The 20,460-nt window shown below is 41.5% G+C and overlaps 2 protein-coding genes and 1 long non-coding RNA gene across 3 annotated transcripts in view; 2 read left to right on the forward strand and 1 right to left on the reverse strand.

Moving 5' to 3' along the window:
• The window catches only part of LOC145875823 (uncharacterized), a 369,621-nt gene that overhangs the window by 54,940 nt on the left and 294,221 nt on the right, over positions 1–20,460 (reverse strand). The window lies entirely within an intron of this gene.
• Positions 1,773–4,408, forward strand: LOC145875817 (NLR family CARD domain-containing protein 3-like). Its single transcript, XM_082971623.1, has 3 exons — positions 1,773–1,868; positions 1,998–2,226; positions 2,613–4,408. Exons 2-3 carry the CDS (start codon positions 2,043–2,045, stop codon positions 4,406–4,408), a joined length of 1,980 nt encoding a protein of 659 aa, XP_082827749.1. The 5' UTR covers positions 1,773–1,868; positions 1,998–2,042.
• Positions 16,186–17,419, forward strand: LOC145875852 (uncharacterized). The gene is made up of 2 exons (XR_014391358.1): positions 16,186–16,235; positions 16,663–17,419. It is a non-coding gene; the product is annotated as an uncharacterized LOC145875852 (long non-coding RNA).

Below are 20,460 nucleotides of genomic sequence, written 5' to 3' on the forward strand. Positions count from 1 at the left end.
GGATGACCAGGGATGTTCTCTGTTTAGTGAGTCCTCCAGATCAGAGGCAGTAGGGATGTTCTCTTGATAAGTGTTCAAATTGGACCGTTTTCTGTCCTGCTAAGCATTCAACATGTAACGAGTACTTTTGGGTGTCAGGGAAAATGTATGGAGTAAAAAGTACATCATTTTCTTCATGAATGTAGTGAAGTAAAAGAGAAAGTTGTTAAAAATATATTTCTCAAAGAGATAATGAATGAATGAGAACAATTGACATTCAAGAATTAGTCACTGTGTTAACCACAACCAACATGCTGGATCTCTGTTTAGTTGTCACTGTGTTAACCACAACCAACATGCTGGATCTCTGTTTAGTTGTCACTGTGTTAACCACAACCAACATGTTGGATCTCTGTTTAGTTGTCACTGTGTTAACCACAACCAACATGTTGGATCTCTGTTTAGTTGTCACTGTGTTAACCACAACCAACATGTTGGATCTCTGTTTAGTTGTCACTGTGTTAACCACAACCAACATGCTGGATCTCTGTTTAGTTGTCACTGTGTTAACCACAATCAACATGTTGGATCTCTGTTTAGGGGTCAGTTCTCTAAAATGAGTCTCTCTGGGGAGAGAGAGGAGGGGGGCCCTGCCTCTAAAATGAGTCTCTCTGGCGAGAGGAAGGAGGGGGGCCCTGCCTCTAAAATGAGTCTCTCTGGGGAGAGAGAGGAGGGGGGCCCTGCCTCTAAAATGAGTCTCTCTGGCGAGAGAGAGAAGGGGGGCCCTGCCTCCAAAATGCATCTCTCTGGCGGACATAACACCAAAGCTAAGAGGTAAGATGACAATTTTATGAATAATTAACTAAGTTTATTTCCTAAATAAATAGCTATCTTAAGGTGAATGCAGTTACTGTAAATCTCTCTGGATAAGAGCATCTGCTAAATCAGGGGTTCTCAATCCGGGGTCTGCGGAGGTACTGCAGGGGTTCTGCAGGAAGCGCGGGGAGTGGTGGTGTATCCAGGGAGAAAACTAAACTAATATTCTGAAATGTCATTGTGGTCTTATGTTCCCATCTATTGGAATTATTTAGCAACTGCAGTAGTGCTGAAAAATGTGTTATTCCTTACTAAAGTAGTAATTACTGAGAATTACTAGTTAATTTTATCACTTACAATCATAAAATAACAACTTATACCATAACAAACAATTAAACTGACATAAACCAAAATCACTATATATGTAGTTATTTAGTTAATGACCAAATTGAGCCGGTCGGTCACATTTGAGAGTGAGGGAGATATATAGCATTTTGCATAAAACAACATGATTTTTGTCTCTCTGAAATGAAACCATCAAGTGATAGATTTGAAACAAATCCTTGTCTGTGAGAGATGTAATAATTAATACATAATTTCTTTAAACAATAAAAGCTCATTTCTGTAAAGTGATATTTTGCGTTTTGGAACTCTTCTTATGTTCCCCATCTGAGATCAGAGTAGATGAGAGATGTAATGTTTGTCTCTGTTGTGTTGAAGACCAATCAAGCAGGAGAGACCAGCCTCCCCTGTTCCCAGCTGTGTGTCCATGAAGAGTGACAAGTCTATGAATCATCCTATACACTTTAGAGAGGGAGACTTTTCTACTGAACAAAGGTAAGAAGAACTCATGGGTCATGGTCAGTGTGTTAAACAACACTGTCTCTAGTCATTTCTCCTACTTTAGTCCATTTTCATAGTCCTAAAACAGTGTGTGTGTGTGTGTGTGTGTGTGTGTGTGTACTGTAATCTCATGTTTTGTCCACAGAAACCAACAGGAGAGATCAGAGTCAGAGATTCTCAGTGGTCAGTCTTCCCAGAGTCATCAAACAGACCTGGACTCTATATTCAGTGTATGTGATCCTGTTATGAACATTTGATTTTGTTTACCTCAAGTAAAGTTGATCTGTCAATTATTCATTAATGTGTTAATGAGAAAGCATTTCTTCTCTTGCTTAACTTATTTACTTGATTTATTTCAGTTGCTTGAAGAGAAAATTATAACATTTGTGAAGAACGAGCTGAAGATGTTCAAGAGGATTCTTGGTCCTGAACTCCCAGAAGGCTTTGAGAGTCAGAAGCAGGAGGAGGAAGTGGTGGATGCTGAAGATGAGAAGCAGGAGAGCAGTGCCAGAGAGGGGGCTCTGAAGATCACACTGCACGTCCTGAGGAAAATGAACCGGAAGGAGCTTGCTGACACACTGGAGAAAAGTAAGATATGTCTGCCTCATGTTGAATGCTGTTTTATAACATTTAAAAGCTGTGGCTAAAGTACAGCTAAAGTAGCTGTGTAACTCAATGATATTGTAGCAACCTTAACACAACACCTTGTGACCTCATCAAGTAGCAGAAGGGATGTGATGTGGTGATTAATTTAGAGAGAGAGACAGAGAGAGACAACATTAATAATACCATCAATAACACCAATAATAATATAATCCGTCACACCAGTCTGTAATGCATTAAGAAAACATTGATACATTTATACAGTCACTTAAGAGAATAAATTATTATTTTAAAACTTTAACAGTCCTTCAATACTGTAGACATTAAAACAGACGTAATATTAATATCCTCTGTGTTATTTCTTCATTCAGATGAGCTTGCTGTGATTTGCCAACGTGAACTCAAATCTAATCTAAAGAAGAAGTTTCAATGTGTATTTGAGGGGATCGCTAAACAAGGAAACCCAACACTTCTCAATAAGATCTACACAGAGCTCTACATCACAGAGGGAGGAACAGGAGAGGTCAATAATGAACATGAGCTGAGACAGATTGAGACAACAACCAGGAAACAAGCAAGACCAGAGACTGCAATCAAATGTAACGACATCTTCAAACCCTTAACTGGACAAGACAAACGTATCAGAACTGTGCTGACAAAGGGAGTCGCTGGCATTGGAAAAACAGTCTCTGTGCAGAAGTTCATTCTGGACTGGGCTGAAGGAAAAGCAAATCAGGATGTTCAATTTGTGTTTTCATTCCCTTTCCGGGAGCTGAATTTGATGAAAGGGGACAAAAACACTTTGATTGAACTTCTCTATCACTTCTCAATGGAAACCAAACAATCAAGAATCTCAAACTACGACAAGTACAAAGTTCTGTTCATCTTTGATGGTCTGGATGAGTGCCGACTGCCCCTAGACTTCCAGAAGAACAAGATCTGTTGGGACGTCACAGAGTCAACCTCAGTGGATGTTCTGCTGACAAATCTCATCAAGGGAAATCTGCTTTCCTCTGCTCTCCTCTGGATAACTACCCGACCTGCAGCAGCCAATAAGATCCCTTCAGGGTGTGTTGACCAGGTGACAGAGGTACGAGGGTTCAATGACCCACAGAAGGAGGAGTACTTCAGAAAGAGATTCAGTGATGAGGACCTGGCCAACAGAATCATCTCACACATAAAGACATCAAGGAGCCTCCACATCATGTGCCACATTCCAGTCTTCTGTTGGATCTCTGCAACAGTCCTCGAACACATGCTGAAACATAAGAGAGAAGAGATGCCCAAGACTCTGACTGAGATGTACACACACCTTGTGGAGTTTTATACCAAACAGAAGAATGAAAAGTATCTTGGGGAAGAAGAGACAGGTCCACACTGGAATAAAGAGAGCATTCTGTCACTGGGAAAACTGGCTTTTCAACAGCTTGTGAATGGCAATCTGATTTTCTATGAAGAAGACCTGAAAGAGGCTGGCATTGATGTCAATGAAGCCTCGGTGTACTCAGGATTGTGCACACAGCTCTTTAAAGAGGAATGTGTTCTGTACCAAGACAAGGTGTACTGCTTTGTTCATCTGAGCATTCAGGAGTTTCTGGCTGCTGTATATGTGTTCCTCTCATTCATCAACAACAATGAGAATCTAATGGCCGAACCGCAATCAACGTCCAGGAACCTTTCTGTGCTGTTCAGAGACAAGTCTGAAGTTTCTTTCTACAAGAGTGCTGTGGATAAAGCCTTACACAGTGAGATGGGAAACCTGGACCTTTTCCTCCGCTTCCTTCTGGGACTCTCACTGGAGTCCAATCAGAAGCACTTACGAGATCTACTGACAAAGACAAGAAGCAGCTCAAAGACCCATGAAAAAACAGTCAAGTACATCAAGGAGAAGATCAGGGAGAATCCCTCTCCAGAGAGGTGCATCAATCTGTTCCACTGTCTGAATGAACTGAATGACCATTCTCTAGTGGAGGAGATCCAAAGCTACCTGAGCTCAGGAAGTGTCTCAAAACCCAACCTGTCACCTGCACAGTGGTCAGCTCTGGTCTTTGTGTTGCTGACTTCAGAAAAGGAGCTGGATGTGTTTGACCTGAAGAAATACTCCAGATCAGAGGAAGGTCTTCTGAGGCTGCTGCCAGTATTCAAAGCCTCCAGTGCATTTCTGTGAGTACATAAAATGACATATAAAATCTAATCATCAGGAAGAAATATTCAGGTTAAAGAAAAATATGCATTATAATATGTGTATAATATTACATTGAAAACATTGAATAAATGCATTGATTTTCACATTAGTATAACAATATGACCATACAATTGTAGCTGACGGAAGATGAATCTATATGTTGTTTGAGAGAATAAACCAAATGCATCTTCCATTGTCCTTCAACACTACTGGTGTTAACTAAACAGTGTGTTTGTGAAGTCATGATGATCTCGTTGCAGGCTGTCAGGCTGTGGAGTCACAGAGGAAGGCTGTGCTTCTCTGGTCTCAGCTCTGAGGTCAAACCCCTCACACCTGAGAGAGCTGGACCTGAGCTACAATCACCCAGGAGACTCAGGAGTCAGACTGCTCTCTGCTGGACTGGAGGATCCACACTGCAGTCTGGAGAAACTCAAGTATGTAGTTATATGCTGACTGTGTGTCCAGTGTGTGTGTGTCGTGTGTGTGTGTGTGTGTGTGTGTGTGTGTGTGTGTGTGTGTGTGTGTGTGTGTGTGTGTGTGTGTGTGTGTGTGTGTGTGTGTGTGTGTGTGTGTGTGTGTGTGTGAATAAATGCATTGATTTTCACATTAGTATAACAATATGACCATACAATTCTAGGACACAGAAGAAGAATATATATGTTGTTTGGGAGAATTAACCAAATGCATCTGCCATTGTCCTTCTACACTAAATTAACCTCTATGGGCTAGGTGGGACGCTTGCGTCCCACCTACGTAACAGCCACTGCCAGCCTGTGGCGCGATTTTCAAAACCTTAAAAATCCTATTACTTCAATTTCTCAAACATATGACTATTTTACAGCCATTTAAAGACAAGACTCTCGTTAATCTAACCACACTGTCCGATTTCAAAAAGGCTTTACAACGAAAGCAAAACATTAGATTATGTCAGCAGAGTACCAAGCCAGAAATAATCAGACACCCATTTTTCAAGCCAGCATATAATGTCACCAAAACCCAGAAGACAGCTAAATGCAGCACTCACCTTTGATGATCTTCATCAGATGACAACCCTAGGACATTATGTTATACAATACATGCATGTTTTGTTCAATCAAGTTCATATTTATATCAAAAACCAGCTTTTTACATTAGCATGTGACGTTCAGAACTAGCATACCCCCCGCAAACTTCCGGGGAATTCGCTAACATTTTACTAAATTACTCACGATAAACGTTCACAAAAAGCATAACAATTATTTTAAGAATTATAGATACAGACCTCCTCTATGCACTCGATATGTCCGATTTTAAAATAGCTTTTTGGTGAAAGCACATTTTGCAATATTCTAAGTACATAGCCCAGGCATCACGGGCTCGCTATTTAGACACCCGGCAAGTTTAGCACTCACCATAATCATATTTACTATTATAAAAGTTTGATTAACTTTTGTTGTCTTCGTCAGAATGCACACCCAGGACTGCTACTTCAATAACAAATGTTGGTTTGGTCCAAAATAATCCATCGTTATATCCGAATAGCGGCGTTTTGTTCGTGCGTTCCAGACACTATCCGAAATGGTAAAGAAGTGTCGCGCGCATGGCGCAATTCGTGACAATAAAATTCTAAATATTCCATTACCGTACTTCGAAGCATGTCAACCGCTGTTTAAAATCAATTTTTACGACATTTTTCTCGTAGAAAAGCGATAATATTCCGACAGGGAATCTCCTTTTCGGCAAACAGAGGAAAAAATCCCAAAGGCGGGGGCGGTCGGGGTCACGCGCATAAGCCCAGTGTCCCTTGATCGGCCACTTGAGAAAGGCGATAATGTGTTTCAGCCTGGGGCTGGAATGACGACATTCTGTTTTTTCCCGGGCTCTGAGCGCCTATGGACGACGTGGGAAGTGTCACGTTAGAGCAGAGATCCTTAGTAAATGATAGAGATGGAAAAGAAGTTCAAGAAATGGTCAGACAGGCCACTTCCTGTAAAGGAATCTCTCAGGTTTTGACCTGCCATTTGAGTTCTGTTATACTCACAGACACCATTCAAACAGTTTTAGAAAATGTAGGGTGTTTTCTATCCATATGTAATAAGTATATGCATATTCTAGTTACTGGGTAGGAGTGGTAACCAGATTAAATCGGGTATGTTTTTTATCCAGCCGTGTCAATACTGCCCCCTAGCCCTAACAGGTTAACAATGTGTTTGAAGTCATGATCTCTTTGTCAGGCTGTCATGCTGTGGAGTCACAGAGGAAGGCTGTGCTTCTCTGGTCTCAGCTCTGGAGTCAAACCCCTCACACCTGAGAGAGCTGGATCTGAGTAACAATGACCTGAAGCATTCAGGAGTGAAGCTGCTCTCTGCTGGACTAGGGAATCCCCACTGTAAACTGGAGACTCTGAGGTCAGTATTATCAGATATGAAAGTACTTTATGCATGTAGTTCTCCCATTTGAAAAAGTCGTAATTATTCGGACATATTACTTATAGTGTATTAAAGTAGTCATAAGTTTAGCATGTTGTCCCATATTCCATGCCTGCTGTCACGTTTCTCTAAGACAGAACCCAGAAGCAGACCAGGACAAGGTGAGTAAAATGAAGGTGAGTATTTATTGGTAGTCTTGATGTGTAATTTGAGTGATCCAGGAGACGGAGCAGCAGCAGAGGTGAGTTGATGAGAGTAGATGGGTGGATTCAATGACGTCACTGTATCCACCGACGGCCAGGCAAGGGAGTTGAATGTTCCGGGAGGATGACTGTAGACAGAGTAAACGGGGGGTGAGTAACCAGTAACAAGAACAAAACAACAAGACTAGCTCAGGAAACATGAGGCTGTTCGTTGCTAACGATCCAGCAGGGAATGGATGTCAGCTCAGGGCTTATGAAGAGGTGATGATCAGGACCAGGTGTGCAGAAGGTTGATGAGATGCAGGTGTATGGTAATCACTAGATCTCCCGCCTAACTTCGTTGCCTAGCAACCAGATAGGTTTCTGAACGCACCCTTAGACTCCAAACAGAAAACGGTCAGCTCAGGCAGAAACAGACTCAGGAAGCGGGATTCCTGACACCTGCAGTGAGGCTTGTGATTTTACTAACAAAGATCAAACCCCCTCTGTTATTGGTAATGGTGAGAGGTTAGCATGTTTTGTTGTAGCCTCTGTTATTGGTAATGGTGAGAGGTTAGCTGTTTTGTTGTAGCCTCTGTTATTGGTAATGGTGAGAGGTTAGCATGTTCTGTTGTGGCCTCTGTAACTTTCTCACTCATTCTGATTCATGATTTATTCATGATTTTTCTTAATCATGGCATCATCAGAATTTATTTTTTAATCGTCAATCACATACAGTTGAAGTCGGAAGTGTACATACACTTAGGTTGGAGTCATTAAAACGTGTTTTTGAACCTCTCCACAAATTTCTTGTTAACAAACTATATAGTTTTGGCAAGTCGGTTAGGACATCTACTTTGTGCATGACACAAGTAATTTTTGAAACAATTGTTTACAGTCAGATTATTTCACTTATAATTCACTGTATCACAATTCCAGTGGGTCAGAAGTTTACATACACTAAGTTGACTGTGCCTTTAAACAGCATGGAAAATTCCAGAAAATCATGTTATGGCTTTAGAAGCATCTGGTAGGCTAATTGACATCATTTGGATGTATTTCAAGGCCTACCTTCAAACTCAGTGCCTCTTTGCTTGACATCATGGGAAAATGAAAAGAAATCAGCCAAGATCTCAGAAAAAAAATTGTAGACCTCCACAAGTATGGTTCATCCTTGGGAACAATTTCCAAACGCCTGAAGGTAACACGTTCATCTGTTCAAACAATAGTACGCAAGTCTAAACACCATGGGACCACACAGCAGCCATTCCGCTCAGGAAGAAGACGCGTTCTGTCTCCTAGAGATTAACTTACTTTGGTGCAAATCAATCCCAGAACAACAGCAAAGGACCTTGTGAAGATGTTGGAGGAAACAGGTACAAAAGTATCTATATCCACAGTAAAACGAGTCCTATATCGACATAATCTGAAAGGTTGCTCAGCAAGGAAGAAGCAACTGCTCCAAAACCACCATAAAAAAAGCCAGACTACGGTTTGCAACTGCACATGGGGACAAAGATCGTACTTTTTGGAGAAATGTCCTCTGGTCAGATGAAACAATACAAGAACTGTTTGGCCATAATGACCATTGTTATGTTTGGAGGAAAAAGGGGGAGGCTTGCAAGCCAAAGAATGTGCGAGCAAGAGGCCTACAAACCTGACTCAGTTACACCAGCTCTGTCAGGAGGATTGGGACAAAATTCACCCAACTTATTGTGGGAAGCTTGTGGAAGGCTACCCGAAACGTTTAACCCAAGTTAAACCATTTAAAGGCAATGCTACCAAATACTAATTGAGTGTATGTAAACTTCTGACCCACTGGGAATGTGATGAAAGAAAGAAAAGCTGAAATTAAACATTTTCTCTACTATTATTCTGACATTTCACATTCTTAAAATAAAGTGGTGATCCTAACTGACTTAAGACAGGGGACTTTTACTAGGATTAAATGTCAGGAATTGTAAAAATGGAGTTTAAATGTATTTGGCTAAGGTGTATGTAAACTTCTGACTTCAACTGTATGTATTAAAATACCCTCAAATAAAAGGTGACATTATATACTGTTACCTCATATGAAACATTTGATCTGAAATCCAAAATGTTGGAGTACAGAGCCACATTTAAAATGTTTGCTTCACTGTCAAAATAGATATGGTGTGGACTGTATACTCAATACAATCTAAATCTGATACCTCACTGTCTGTCTTTTGACTGATACTGCTTTTAAACTGGTCTGGTCAGTCTACTCAAATATTTGTACTATACATGTTTCTATCTGCAGGCAATACTTTGATCATTTGTCATTTTTAATGATGATACATTAATTTACGAATAGATATGGCAGGTTTCAGGACACTGATATCTGAAAAATGTTGAAAAATTATACTGCCACTATTTTCACCACCAAAGCATAGCAGTGTGATTTTAATATGATTTGACTCGTTGCAGGCTGTCAGGTTGTCTAGTCACAGAGGAAGGCTGTGCTTCTCTGGTCTCAGCTCTGAGGTCAAACCCCTCACACCTGAGAGAGCTGGACCTGAGTAACAATGAACTGAAGGATTCAGGAGTGAAGCTGCTCTCTGCTGGACTGGAGGATCCCCACTGTAAACTGGAGACTCTGAGGTCAGTATTCCTGTAGTTGGTCAACAAGTGATAACTGTTCACCAGATCCACATGTGTTTACCAGACACACATAGTCCACACCATATGTGTTTGGACAGTGAAGCTTACAGTTTTAAATGTGGTGCTGTGCTCCAGCATTTTGGATTTGAAATGTTTCATATTAGGTGACCTTACAGGATGTCACCTTTTTAGTTGAGGGTATTTTCATACATATCTGTTTTACCATTTACAAATTAAAGCACTTTCTGTACGTAGTTCTCCCATTTGAAGAAGTCTTAATTATTTGGACAAATTCACTTATATTGTATTAAAGTAGTCATGAGTTTAGTATTTAGTCCCATGTTCCATGCCTGCAGTGATTACATCAAGCTTGTGATTCTACAAACTTGTTGAATGCATTTACAGTTTGTTTTGGTTGTGTTTTGGATGATGTTTTTCCTAATAGAAACTGAATGGTGAATAATGTCCTGTCATTTTGGAGTCACTTCACTTGTATTGTCAGTAAGAATAGAAGATGTTTCTGAACACTTCTACATTCATGTGGATGCTACCATGATTATGAATAATCATGAATGAATCGTGAATAATGATAAATGAGAAATTTACAGAGGCACAAAGATCAGACCCCCTCTGTTATTGGTATTATTCTGTATACTTCTGGCACTTCTTTGGACACTGTGTTAACTAACTAACCAGACGAGCTTCAATGCCATACAGCTCTCCTTCCGTGGCCTCCAACTGCTCTTAAATACAAGTAAAACTAAATGCATGCTCTTCAACCGATCGCTGCCTGCACCTGCCCGCCTGTCCAGCATCACTACTCTGGACGGTTCTGACTTAGAATATGTGGACAACTACAAATACCTAGGTGTCTGGTTAGACTGTAAAGTCTCCTTCCAGACTCACTATAAGCATCTCCAATCCAAAGTTAAATCTAGAATTGGCTTCCTATTTCGCAACATAGCATCCTTCACTCATGCTGCCAAACATACCCTTATAAAACTGACTATCCTACTGATCCTTGACTTCGGCGATGTCATTTACAAAATAGCTTCCAATACCCTACTCAATACATTGGATGCAGTCTATCACAGTGCCATCCGTTTTGTCACGAAAGCCCCATATACTACCCACCACTGCGACCTGTACGCTCTCGTTGGTTGGCCCTCGCTTCATATTCGTCGCCAAACCCACTGGCTCCAGGTCATCTTCAAGACCCTGCTAGGTAAAGTCCCCCCTTAACTCCGCTCACTGGTTACCATAGCAGCACCCACCTGTAGCACGCGCTCCAGCAGGTATATCTCTCTGGTCACCCCCAAAGCCAATTCCTCCTTCGGCCGCATCTTCTTCCAGTTCTCTGCTGCCAATGACTGGAACGAACTACAAAAATCTCTAAAACTGGAAACACTTATCTCCCTCACTAGCTTTAAGCACCAGCTGTCAGAGCAGCTCACAGATTACTGCCCCTGTACATAGCCCATCTATAATTTAGCCCAACTACCTCTTCCCCTACTGTAATTATTTATTTAGCTCCTTTGCACCCCATTATTTCTACTTTGCACTTTTTTCCAATGCATATCTACCATTCCAGTGTTTTACTTGCTATATTGTATTTACTTTGCCACCATGGCCTTTTTTTGCCTTTACCTCCCTTATTTCACTTAATTTGCTCACATTGTATATAGACTTATTTTTCTACTGTATTATTGACTGTATGTTTGTGTAATACCCTTGTTTGAACCAAGTATTGAGTTTATTTGTTATAATTAATTGGTATTATATTTAAAAGATGATTGAATTGCTCCTAAACTGTAATGTTGTTAATGCATTATGCTTTTTGAAGAAATATTTATTTAATGTATAAGTGAATAGTTTGTTTTACTTTGAAGTTTACGTTTTGACCAATAAGGTCGCTTGTTAAGTTGTGGCCAATGGGAGTTGACCTGGTTAACGGGAGGGAAAAAGATGTTGATGAAAGGATGGACGTTTTACCTCAGGACGGTTGGTGAAGAAAAATTATAAAAGAAGACGACAGAACTACAACAAAACCCATAGCTACTAAGACATGAAGGGAAATACATGTTTTATTTAATAAAAGAGTTGTTATAATTTAGTTAAAACTTAGTAAAGACTGAATCTACCGTCTCGTCGTGGAGGTATTAGCCAGCTAGAGGTTAGCCTAGCATCGTGTGACACCGGGAGATAATTGCTTGGGAAGCTAAACGAGTTCGTGTTGCCATGGGGATATCGGTTACGGCTAAGGAGTACTGTCTGCATGGGTAGCTGTGCTGCCTTGGACTTGGTGAGGAAACCTGCATGGAACTGCCATACTTCGCTGAGGGAATATCTACCAAGTAGTGAGTAACCACAATGTGAGGTGCTTATAAATAAATACATTGGTAATGGTGAGAGGTTAGCATGTTTTGTTGTAGCCTCTGTTATTGGTAATGGTGAGAGGTTAGCATGTTTTGTTGTAGCATCTGTTATTGGTAATGGTGAGAGGTTAGCATGTTTTGTTGTAGCCTCTGTTATTGGTAATGGTGAGAGGTTAGCATGTTTTGTTATAGCCTCTGTTATTGGTAATGGTGAGAGGTTAGCATGTTTTGTTGTAGCCTCTGTTATTGGTAATGGTGAGAGGTTAGCATGTTTTGTTGTATCCACTGTTATTGGTAATGGTGAGAGGTTAGCATGTTTTATTGTAGGCTCTGTTATTGGTAAAGGTGAGAGGTTAGCATGTTTTGTTGTAGCCTCTGTTATTGGTAATGGTGAGAGGTTAGCATGTTTTGTTGTAGCCTATGTTATTGGTAATGGTGAGAGGTTAGCATGTTTTGTTGTAGCCTCTGTTATTGGTAATGGTGTGAGGTTAGCATGTTTTGTTGTAGCCTCTGTTATTGGTAATGGTGAGAGGTTAGCATGTTTTGTTGTAGCCTCTGTTATTGGTAATGGTGAGAGGTTAGCATGTTTTGTTGTAGCCTCTGTTATTGGTAATGGTGAGAGGTTAGCATGTTTTGTTGTAGCCTCTGTTATTGGTAATGGTGAGAGGTTAGCATGTTTTGTTGTAGCCTCTGTTATTGGTAATGGTGAGAGGTTAGCATGTTTTGTTGTAGCCTCTGTTATTGGTAATGGTGAGAGGTTAGCATGTTTTGTTGTAGCCTCTGTTATTGGTAATGGTGAGAGGTTAGCATGTTTTGTTGTATCCACTGTTATTGGTAATGGTGAGAGGTTAGCATGTTTTGTTGTAGCCTCTGTTATTGGTAATGGTGAGAGGTTAGCATGTTTTGTTGTAACCTCTCTGTTATTGGTAATGGTGAGAGGTTAGCATGTTTTGTTGTAGCCTCTGTTATTGGTAATGGTGAGAGGTTAGCATGTTTTGTTGTAGCCTCTGTTATTGGTAATGGTGAGAGGTTAGCATGTTTTGTTGTATCCACTGTTATTGGTAATGGTGAGAGGTTCGCATGTTTTGTTGTAGTCTCTGTTATTGGTAATGGTGAGAGGTTAGCATGTTTTGTTGTATCCTCTGTTATTGGTAATGGTGAGGAGTTAGCATGTTTTGTTGTATCCTCTGTTATTGGTAATGGTGAGAGGTTAGCATGTTTTGTTGTAGCCTCTGTTATTGGTAATGGTGAGAGGTTAGCATGTTTTGTTGTAGCCTCTGTTATTGGTAATGGTGAGAGGTTAGCATGTTTTGTTGTAGCCTCTGTTATTGGTAATGGTGAGAGGTTAGCATGTTTTGTTGTAGCCTCTGTTATTGGTAATGGTGAGAGGTTAGCATGTTTTGTTGTATCCTCTGTTATTGGTAATGGTGAGAGGTTAGCATGTTTTGTTGTATCCTCTGTTATTGGTAATGGTGAGGAGTTAGCATGTTTTGTTGTATCCTCTGTTATTGGTAATGGTGAGAGGTTAGCATGTTTTGTTGTAGCCTCTGTTATTGGTAATGGTGAGAGGTTAGCATGTTTTGTTGTAGCCTCTGTTATTGGTAATGGTGAGAGGTTAGCATGTTTTGTTGTAGCCTCTGTTATTGGTAATGGTGAGAGGTTAGCATGTTTTGTTGTAGCCTCTGTTATTGGTAATGGTGAGAGGTTAGCATGTTTTGTTGTAGCCTCTGTTATTGGTAATGGTGAGAGGTTAGCATGTTTTGTTGTAGCCTCTGTTATTGGTAATGGTGAGAGGTTAGCATGTTTTGTTGTAGCCTCTGTTATTGGTAATGGTGAGAGGTTAGCATGTTTTGTTGTAGCCTCTGTTATTGGTAATGGTGAGAGGTTAGCATGTTTTGTTGTATCCTCTGTTATTGGTAATGGTGAGAGGTTAGCATGTTTTATTGTAGCTTCTGTAACTTTCTCACTATTATTCATGATTCATTCATGATTTTTCTTAATCATGGCATCATCAGGATGCTTTTAGTAGTGTTTAGAAACATGTTATCTACTCACTTATAAATAAAATGACTCCAGTCACCATCTGTAATGAACACGATGGGAGACAGAGAGCTGGTTTCAAGTGCAGGGCTCAGCAGGTGTTTATTGTAAAGGACCACAGGTCCAGGGGCAGGCAGAAGATCAAAAAGGGTCCAAAAATGCAACAGGCAGGGAAAAGGCCGTGGTCCGGGAGATCAGGCAATAGGTTGATAACAGGAAATCCAATAGGCTAAGGTACAGGCAGGGAATAGGTTGATAACAGGAAATCCAATGGCTAAGGTACAGGCAGGGAATAGGTTGATAACAGGAAATCCAATGGGCTAAGGTACAGTCAGGGAATAGGTTGATAACAGGAAATCCAATAGGCTAAGGTACAGTCAGGGAATAGGTTGATAACAGGAAATCCAATGGGCTAAGGTACAGGCAGGGAATAGGTTGATAACAGGAAATCCAATGGCTAAGGTACAGGCAGGGAATAGGTTGATAACAGGAAATCCAATGGGCTAAGGTACAGGCAGGGAATAGGTTGATAACAGGAAATCCAATGGGCTAAGGTACAGGCAGGGAATAGGTTGATAACAGGAAATCCAATGGGCTAAGGTACAGGCAGGGAATAGGTTGATAACAGGAAATCCAATGGGCTAAGGTACAGGCAGGGAATAGGTTGATAACAGGAAATCCAATGGGCTAAGGTACAGGCAGGGAATAGGTTGATAACAGGAAATCCAATGGGCTAAGGTACAGGCAGGGAATAGGTTGATAACAGGAAATCCAATGGGCTAAGGTACAGGCAGGGAATAGGTTGATAACAGGAAATCCAATGGGCTAAGGTACAGGCAGGGAATAGGCAAAAGGCGTCGTTAGGGAGGCAGGGAGGCAGGCAAAAACTATCATACACGGGAGGAGTAAATTAAAGGAAACTCAGCGCTCCGAATAGCCGTGTGTCGCAAATCAAACATTACATCACAATGATGGGGGTGCAAAGAACTGAACTAAATAGAGTTTGATAATGACATACAGGTGTGTGAACAGGTGATCAGAATTCAGGTGACTGGGATCTGGAGAGTGAGCTGCGTTCAGGGGGATCTACGTGTTTGAGAGTGTGAGCTGGAAGCAGACGTTACACCATCCACCATTTTAATATTGGGCAAAACACAACCCAAAACACAACCAAAACAAACTGAAAAATCAATCAACGAGTTTGAGTCACAAGCTTGATGTAGTCGCTGCGTTCAAGGAATATCGGATCAAATACTCAACTTGTGACTACTTTAAGCCACTATGAGTGAATTGGTCAGAAAACATATGACTTCTTTAAATGGGGGGACTAGATACATAAAGTGCTTTCATTTTTCTAAATGGTGAAACAGATATGTATGAAAATATCCTCAAATAAAAGGTAACATTATATACTGTCACCTCATATGAAACATTTGATCTGAAATCCAAAATGTTAGAGTTTAGAACCACATTTAAATTGTTATCTTCACTGTCAAAATAGATATGGTGTGGACTGTATACTCAATACAATCTAAATCTGATACCTCACTGTCTGTCTTTTGACTGATACTGCTTTTAAACTGGTCTGGTCAGTCTACTCAAATATTTGTACTATATATGTTTCTATCTGCAGGTAACACATTGATAATTTGTCATTTATAATATGATACATTCATTTCTGAATAGATATGGAAGGTTTCATGACTGATATATCTGAATATGTTGAAGAAATATACTGCCACTATTTTCACCACCAAAGAATATCAGTGTGGTTTTAATATGATTTGACTCTTTGCAGGCTGTCAGGCTGTCTAGTCACAGAGGAAGCCTGTGCTTCTCTGGTCTCAGCTCTGAGGTCAAACCCCTCACACCTGAGAGAGCTGGACCTGAGCTACAATCACCCAGGAGACTCAGGAGTCAGACTGCTCTCTGCTGGACTGGAGGATCCACACTGCAGACTGGAGAAACTCAAGTATGTAGAGGGTTTATGTCAATGTTCATATCAGACATGTTTGACTTTTCAGGCTAGTTAATACACACATTCTGACCACCACTTGGACAAAGCTATATGCTGTGTGTGTGAGAGTTCAGGTGTATCCCTCAATGACTGTCTGTTCTTCTGCTTACCGCTACAGTGTGGAACATGGTGGAGAGAACAGAATGAAACCTGGACTTAGAAAATGTGAGTGTTGACTGCTGTGAAGAATATGACTAAGAATAAGTCTTAATTCAAGTTAAGTCAAAGACCACCATCATTACTGACTTGGTCATATTAAATATCATCTGTAGTTCTACAGAAGCAGAAATCAGGGACACCAACGTTTACAAAGAGTTGATGCGTGTGTGTGTGTGTGTGTGTGTGTGTGTGTGTGTGTGTGTGTGTGTGTGTGTGTGTGTGTGTGTGTGTGTGTGTGTGTAATTAATGTGAATAAGTGTGTTTTATATTACCATACAGTATAACATATGATCATTCAACAAGTCTCAAGTTACCTTAACTTCTCCTTTTGATACCTAGAAACATCTACATTAAATGAATTAGTGAAAAGTGAGTTAACATTCTAATGTGAATGATGATGATTTCTAATATTGTGTCTGGTTTCATCCATCAGATGTCTGTGATCTCACACTGGACCTAAACACAGTAAACAGACGCCTCTCTCTGTCTGCGGAGAACAGAAAGGTGACATGTAGGACAGAGGAGCAGCCGTATCCTGATCACCCAGAGAGATTTGAGGACTATAGACAGGTGCTGTGTAGAGAGGGTCTGACTGGGCGCTGTTACTGGGAGGTAGAGTGGAGTGGGATAATGGGGGCTGATATAGGAGTGACATATAAAGGAATCAACAGGAGAGGAGAGGTTAAGGACTGTTGTCTTGGATACAATGACAAGTCCTGGAGTCTGTTCTGCTCTGACAACAGTTACTCTGCCAGGCACAATAATAACTCCACTACCATAGACGTCCCCTCCTCCAGATCCCACAGAGTAGGAGTGTATCTGGACTGGTCAGCCGGCACTCTGTCCTTCTATAGAGCCTCCTCTGACACACTGACCCACCTGATCACATTCACCTCCACATTCACTGAGCCCCTCTATCCAGGATTTGGGGTTCATTATGACTCCTCAGTGTCCCTGAAATAATAACTGGACACACACACACACACACGGACACACACACACACACGGACACGGACACACACACACACACACACACACCGGACACAGACACACACACTGGACACAGACACACACACACACACACACACTGGACACACACACACACACACTGGACACAAACTGGACACACACACACACACACACTAGACACACCAAACACACAGGACACACACACACATACACACACACACTGGATACACACACACTGGACACAAAAGGGACACACACTCACATAAACATACACTGAACACACACACCCAACACACTCACACACCACACACACACACACACTGGATATACACACTCAACACACACACACTGGAAACAAATTGGACACACACACACTGGACACAAAATAGACACACACTCTCAACACACACACTGAACACGTACACTGGACACACACACACACACACATTCTGGACACACACACACACTGGAAACACACACACACTGGAAACACACACTCACTGGAAACACACACACACTGGAAACACACACACTGACACACACACTGGAAACACACACACTGACACACACACTGGAAACACACACTCACTGGAAACACACACACACTGGAAACACACACACTGGAAACACACACACTGGAAACACACACACTGGAAACACACACACTGACACACACACTGGAAACACACACACTGACACACACACTGGAAACACACACACTGGAAACACACACACTGGAAACACACACACTGACACACACACTGGAAACACACACAAACACACACACACTGGAAACACACACACTGACACACACACAATGGACAAACACACAATGGACACTCACACATGACAGGCTTGTAATATTTTCTGATCTTTTACCACTTTGCATTTTTTATGATATATTTTACTATTTGTGTTTGTACCACAGGAGGTTGGTGGGACCTTATTTAGGGAGGACAGGCTTGTAATGGCTGGAGTGGAATAAGTGGAATGGTATCAAACACGTGGTTTCCATGTGTTCCATTTCATTCACTCTGTTCCAGACATTATTATGAGCCGTCCTCCCCTCAGCAGCCTCCTCTGGTATGTACTGTCCTGTATGTGAGAGAGATCCAACAAGGAATTACAATGTATGTATTACTTTTAATACCTGCAAATGACAAATAAACTACTGGAACTCCTTATGAATGTCTGCAGCCGACGAGAGGTGAAAATATTACCGGAATATTCTGCAAAATGTTGATGAAGACGTCACTCAATCCACCCAAAACAACATGCAGTCTTTCCACAAGACTCCCATGAAGTTATAGTGTGACGTTATGAGTCGACGTTAAAGTAACATTCTCACAACATACTGCACTTGTTTTATCCTGTTTTAGATGTATCCTCTGTTTAAACATTTAAACTCTTACAATAACACTGTTAAAATACCAATGTGATCATTTCTTGTCTTTTATGTTGGAAAAACAAATTGTACAATTATATGTGGACATACGCTCCATAGTTGTACAAGTATACATGGATATATTGTACTTTTCATAATAAAACATACTTGAAACAAGAAAAAGCATGTTAATTGTGGAAACAATTTCGTTATTGATTTTTACATTGCTTCTCCCTGTCTCATGTTGACGTTTGTCATGAATCTTGACCTGGAGGCAGAACTGTGCGATTTCCTCTAGATATGTCAGCTGCAAAGTCAGAATTGGCTGTGGAAAATGTTGTTTTATGGTCTTAATTTAAGGGAAGGATTAGCAGTGTGGTTAGGGTTGAGGTTAGGATTAAAATCTGATTGTATTACTTTGTGCCTGTGCCAGCTAGGGAATATAATACAATACTTTGCTGAACTGCCTCCAGGGCAAGATTCATAACAATAAATGCCAACCTGCCTCCCAGTCGTCCCCTCCTTATCTTTACAAGACTGCAAAACACGCAAGCTAGTGATGTGGGGGTTCTCTCATAACTCTCAGTCCCCAGGTGGGTAGATGGCAGGTTGAATAAAGAGAAGCTAGAGATGTGGGGGTTCTCTCATAACCCTCAATCCCCAGGTGGGTAGATGGCAGGTTGAATAAAGAGAAGCTAGTGATGTGGGGGTTCTCTCATAACCCTCAGTCCCCAGGTGGGTAGATGGCAGGTTGAATAAAGAGAAGCTAGTGATGTGGGGGTTGCCTCATAACCCTCAGTCCCCAGGTGGGTAGATGGCAGGTTGAATAAAGAGAAGCTAGTGATGTGGGGGTTCTCTCATAACCCTCAGTCCCCAGGTGGGTAGATGGCAGGTTGAATAAAGAGAAGCTAGTGATGTGGGGGTTCTCTCATAACCCTCAGTCCCCAGGTGGGTAGATGGCAGGTTGAATAAAGAGAAGCTAGTGATGTGGGGGTTCTCTCATAACCCTCAGTCCCCAGGTGGGTAGATGGCAGGTTGAATAAAGAGAAGCTAGTGATGTGGGGGTTCTCTCATAACCCTCAATCCCCAGGTGGGTAGATGGCAGGTTGAATAAATAGAAAACAATAGGCTACATAAAACAATCCATAAATGTATAATTATTATGTAATTAACACAAAACATTAAGGACACCTTTCTTTCCATGACAAACTGACCAGGCGTACCTCAATATTAGGAAGGTATCCTTAATATTTTGTCCAATCAGTGGCTCTGACCCTTTACGTAACAGTCAATCCTCTTTACCAGGAAACCTTCTTTAAATTTCCCCAAATGCTTCAACACTGATGCTCTCTCACAGCTGCTCCAGGGCCTCTTGGGTTGAGGAGTCATTCTCTTCTAACCTGATCACAGCTGCTCCAGGGCCTCTTGGGTTGAGGAGTCATTCTCTTCTAACCTGATCACAGCTGCTCCAGGGCCTCTTGGGTTGAGGAGTCATTCTCTTCTAACCTGATCACAGCTGCTCCAGGACCTCTTGGGTTGAGGAGTCATTCTCTTCTAACCTGATCACAGCTGCTCCAGGGCCTCTTGGGTTGAGGAGTCATTCTCTTCTAACCTGATCACAAACAAAGACAAGATTCAAACAAATAAACAAGATGGTCCAACATAATCAGGGACAGGGGGTATAGGGAAGGTAGGGGAGAGGAGGGTGGTATAGGGAAGGTAGGGGAGAGGGGGGTATAGGGAAGGTAGAGGAGAGGAGGGGGTATAGGGAAGGTAGGGGAGAGGAGGGGGTATAGGGAAGGTAGGGGAGAGGAGGGGGTATAGGGAAGGTAGGGGAGAGGAGGGGGGTATAGGGAAGGTGGGGGAGAGGAGGGGGTA

Source organism: Salmo salar, unplaced genomic scaffold (genome assembly GCF_965601325.2).
Source record: "Salmo salar unplaced genomic scaffold, fSalSal1 ptg000360l, whole genome shotgun sequence".
NCBI lineage: Eukaryota > Metazoa > Chordata > Actinopteri > Salmoniformes > Salmonidae > Salmo > Salmo salar.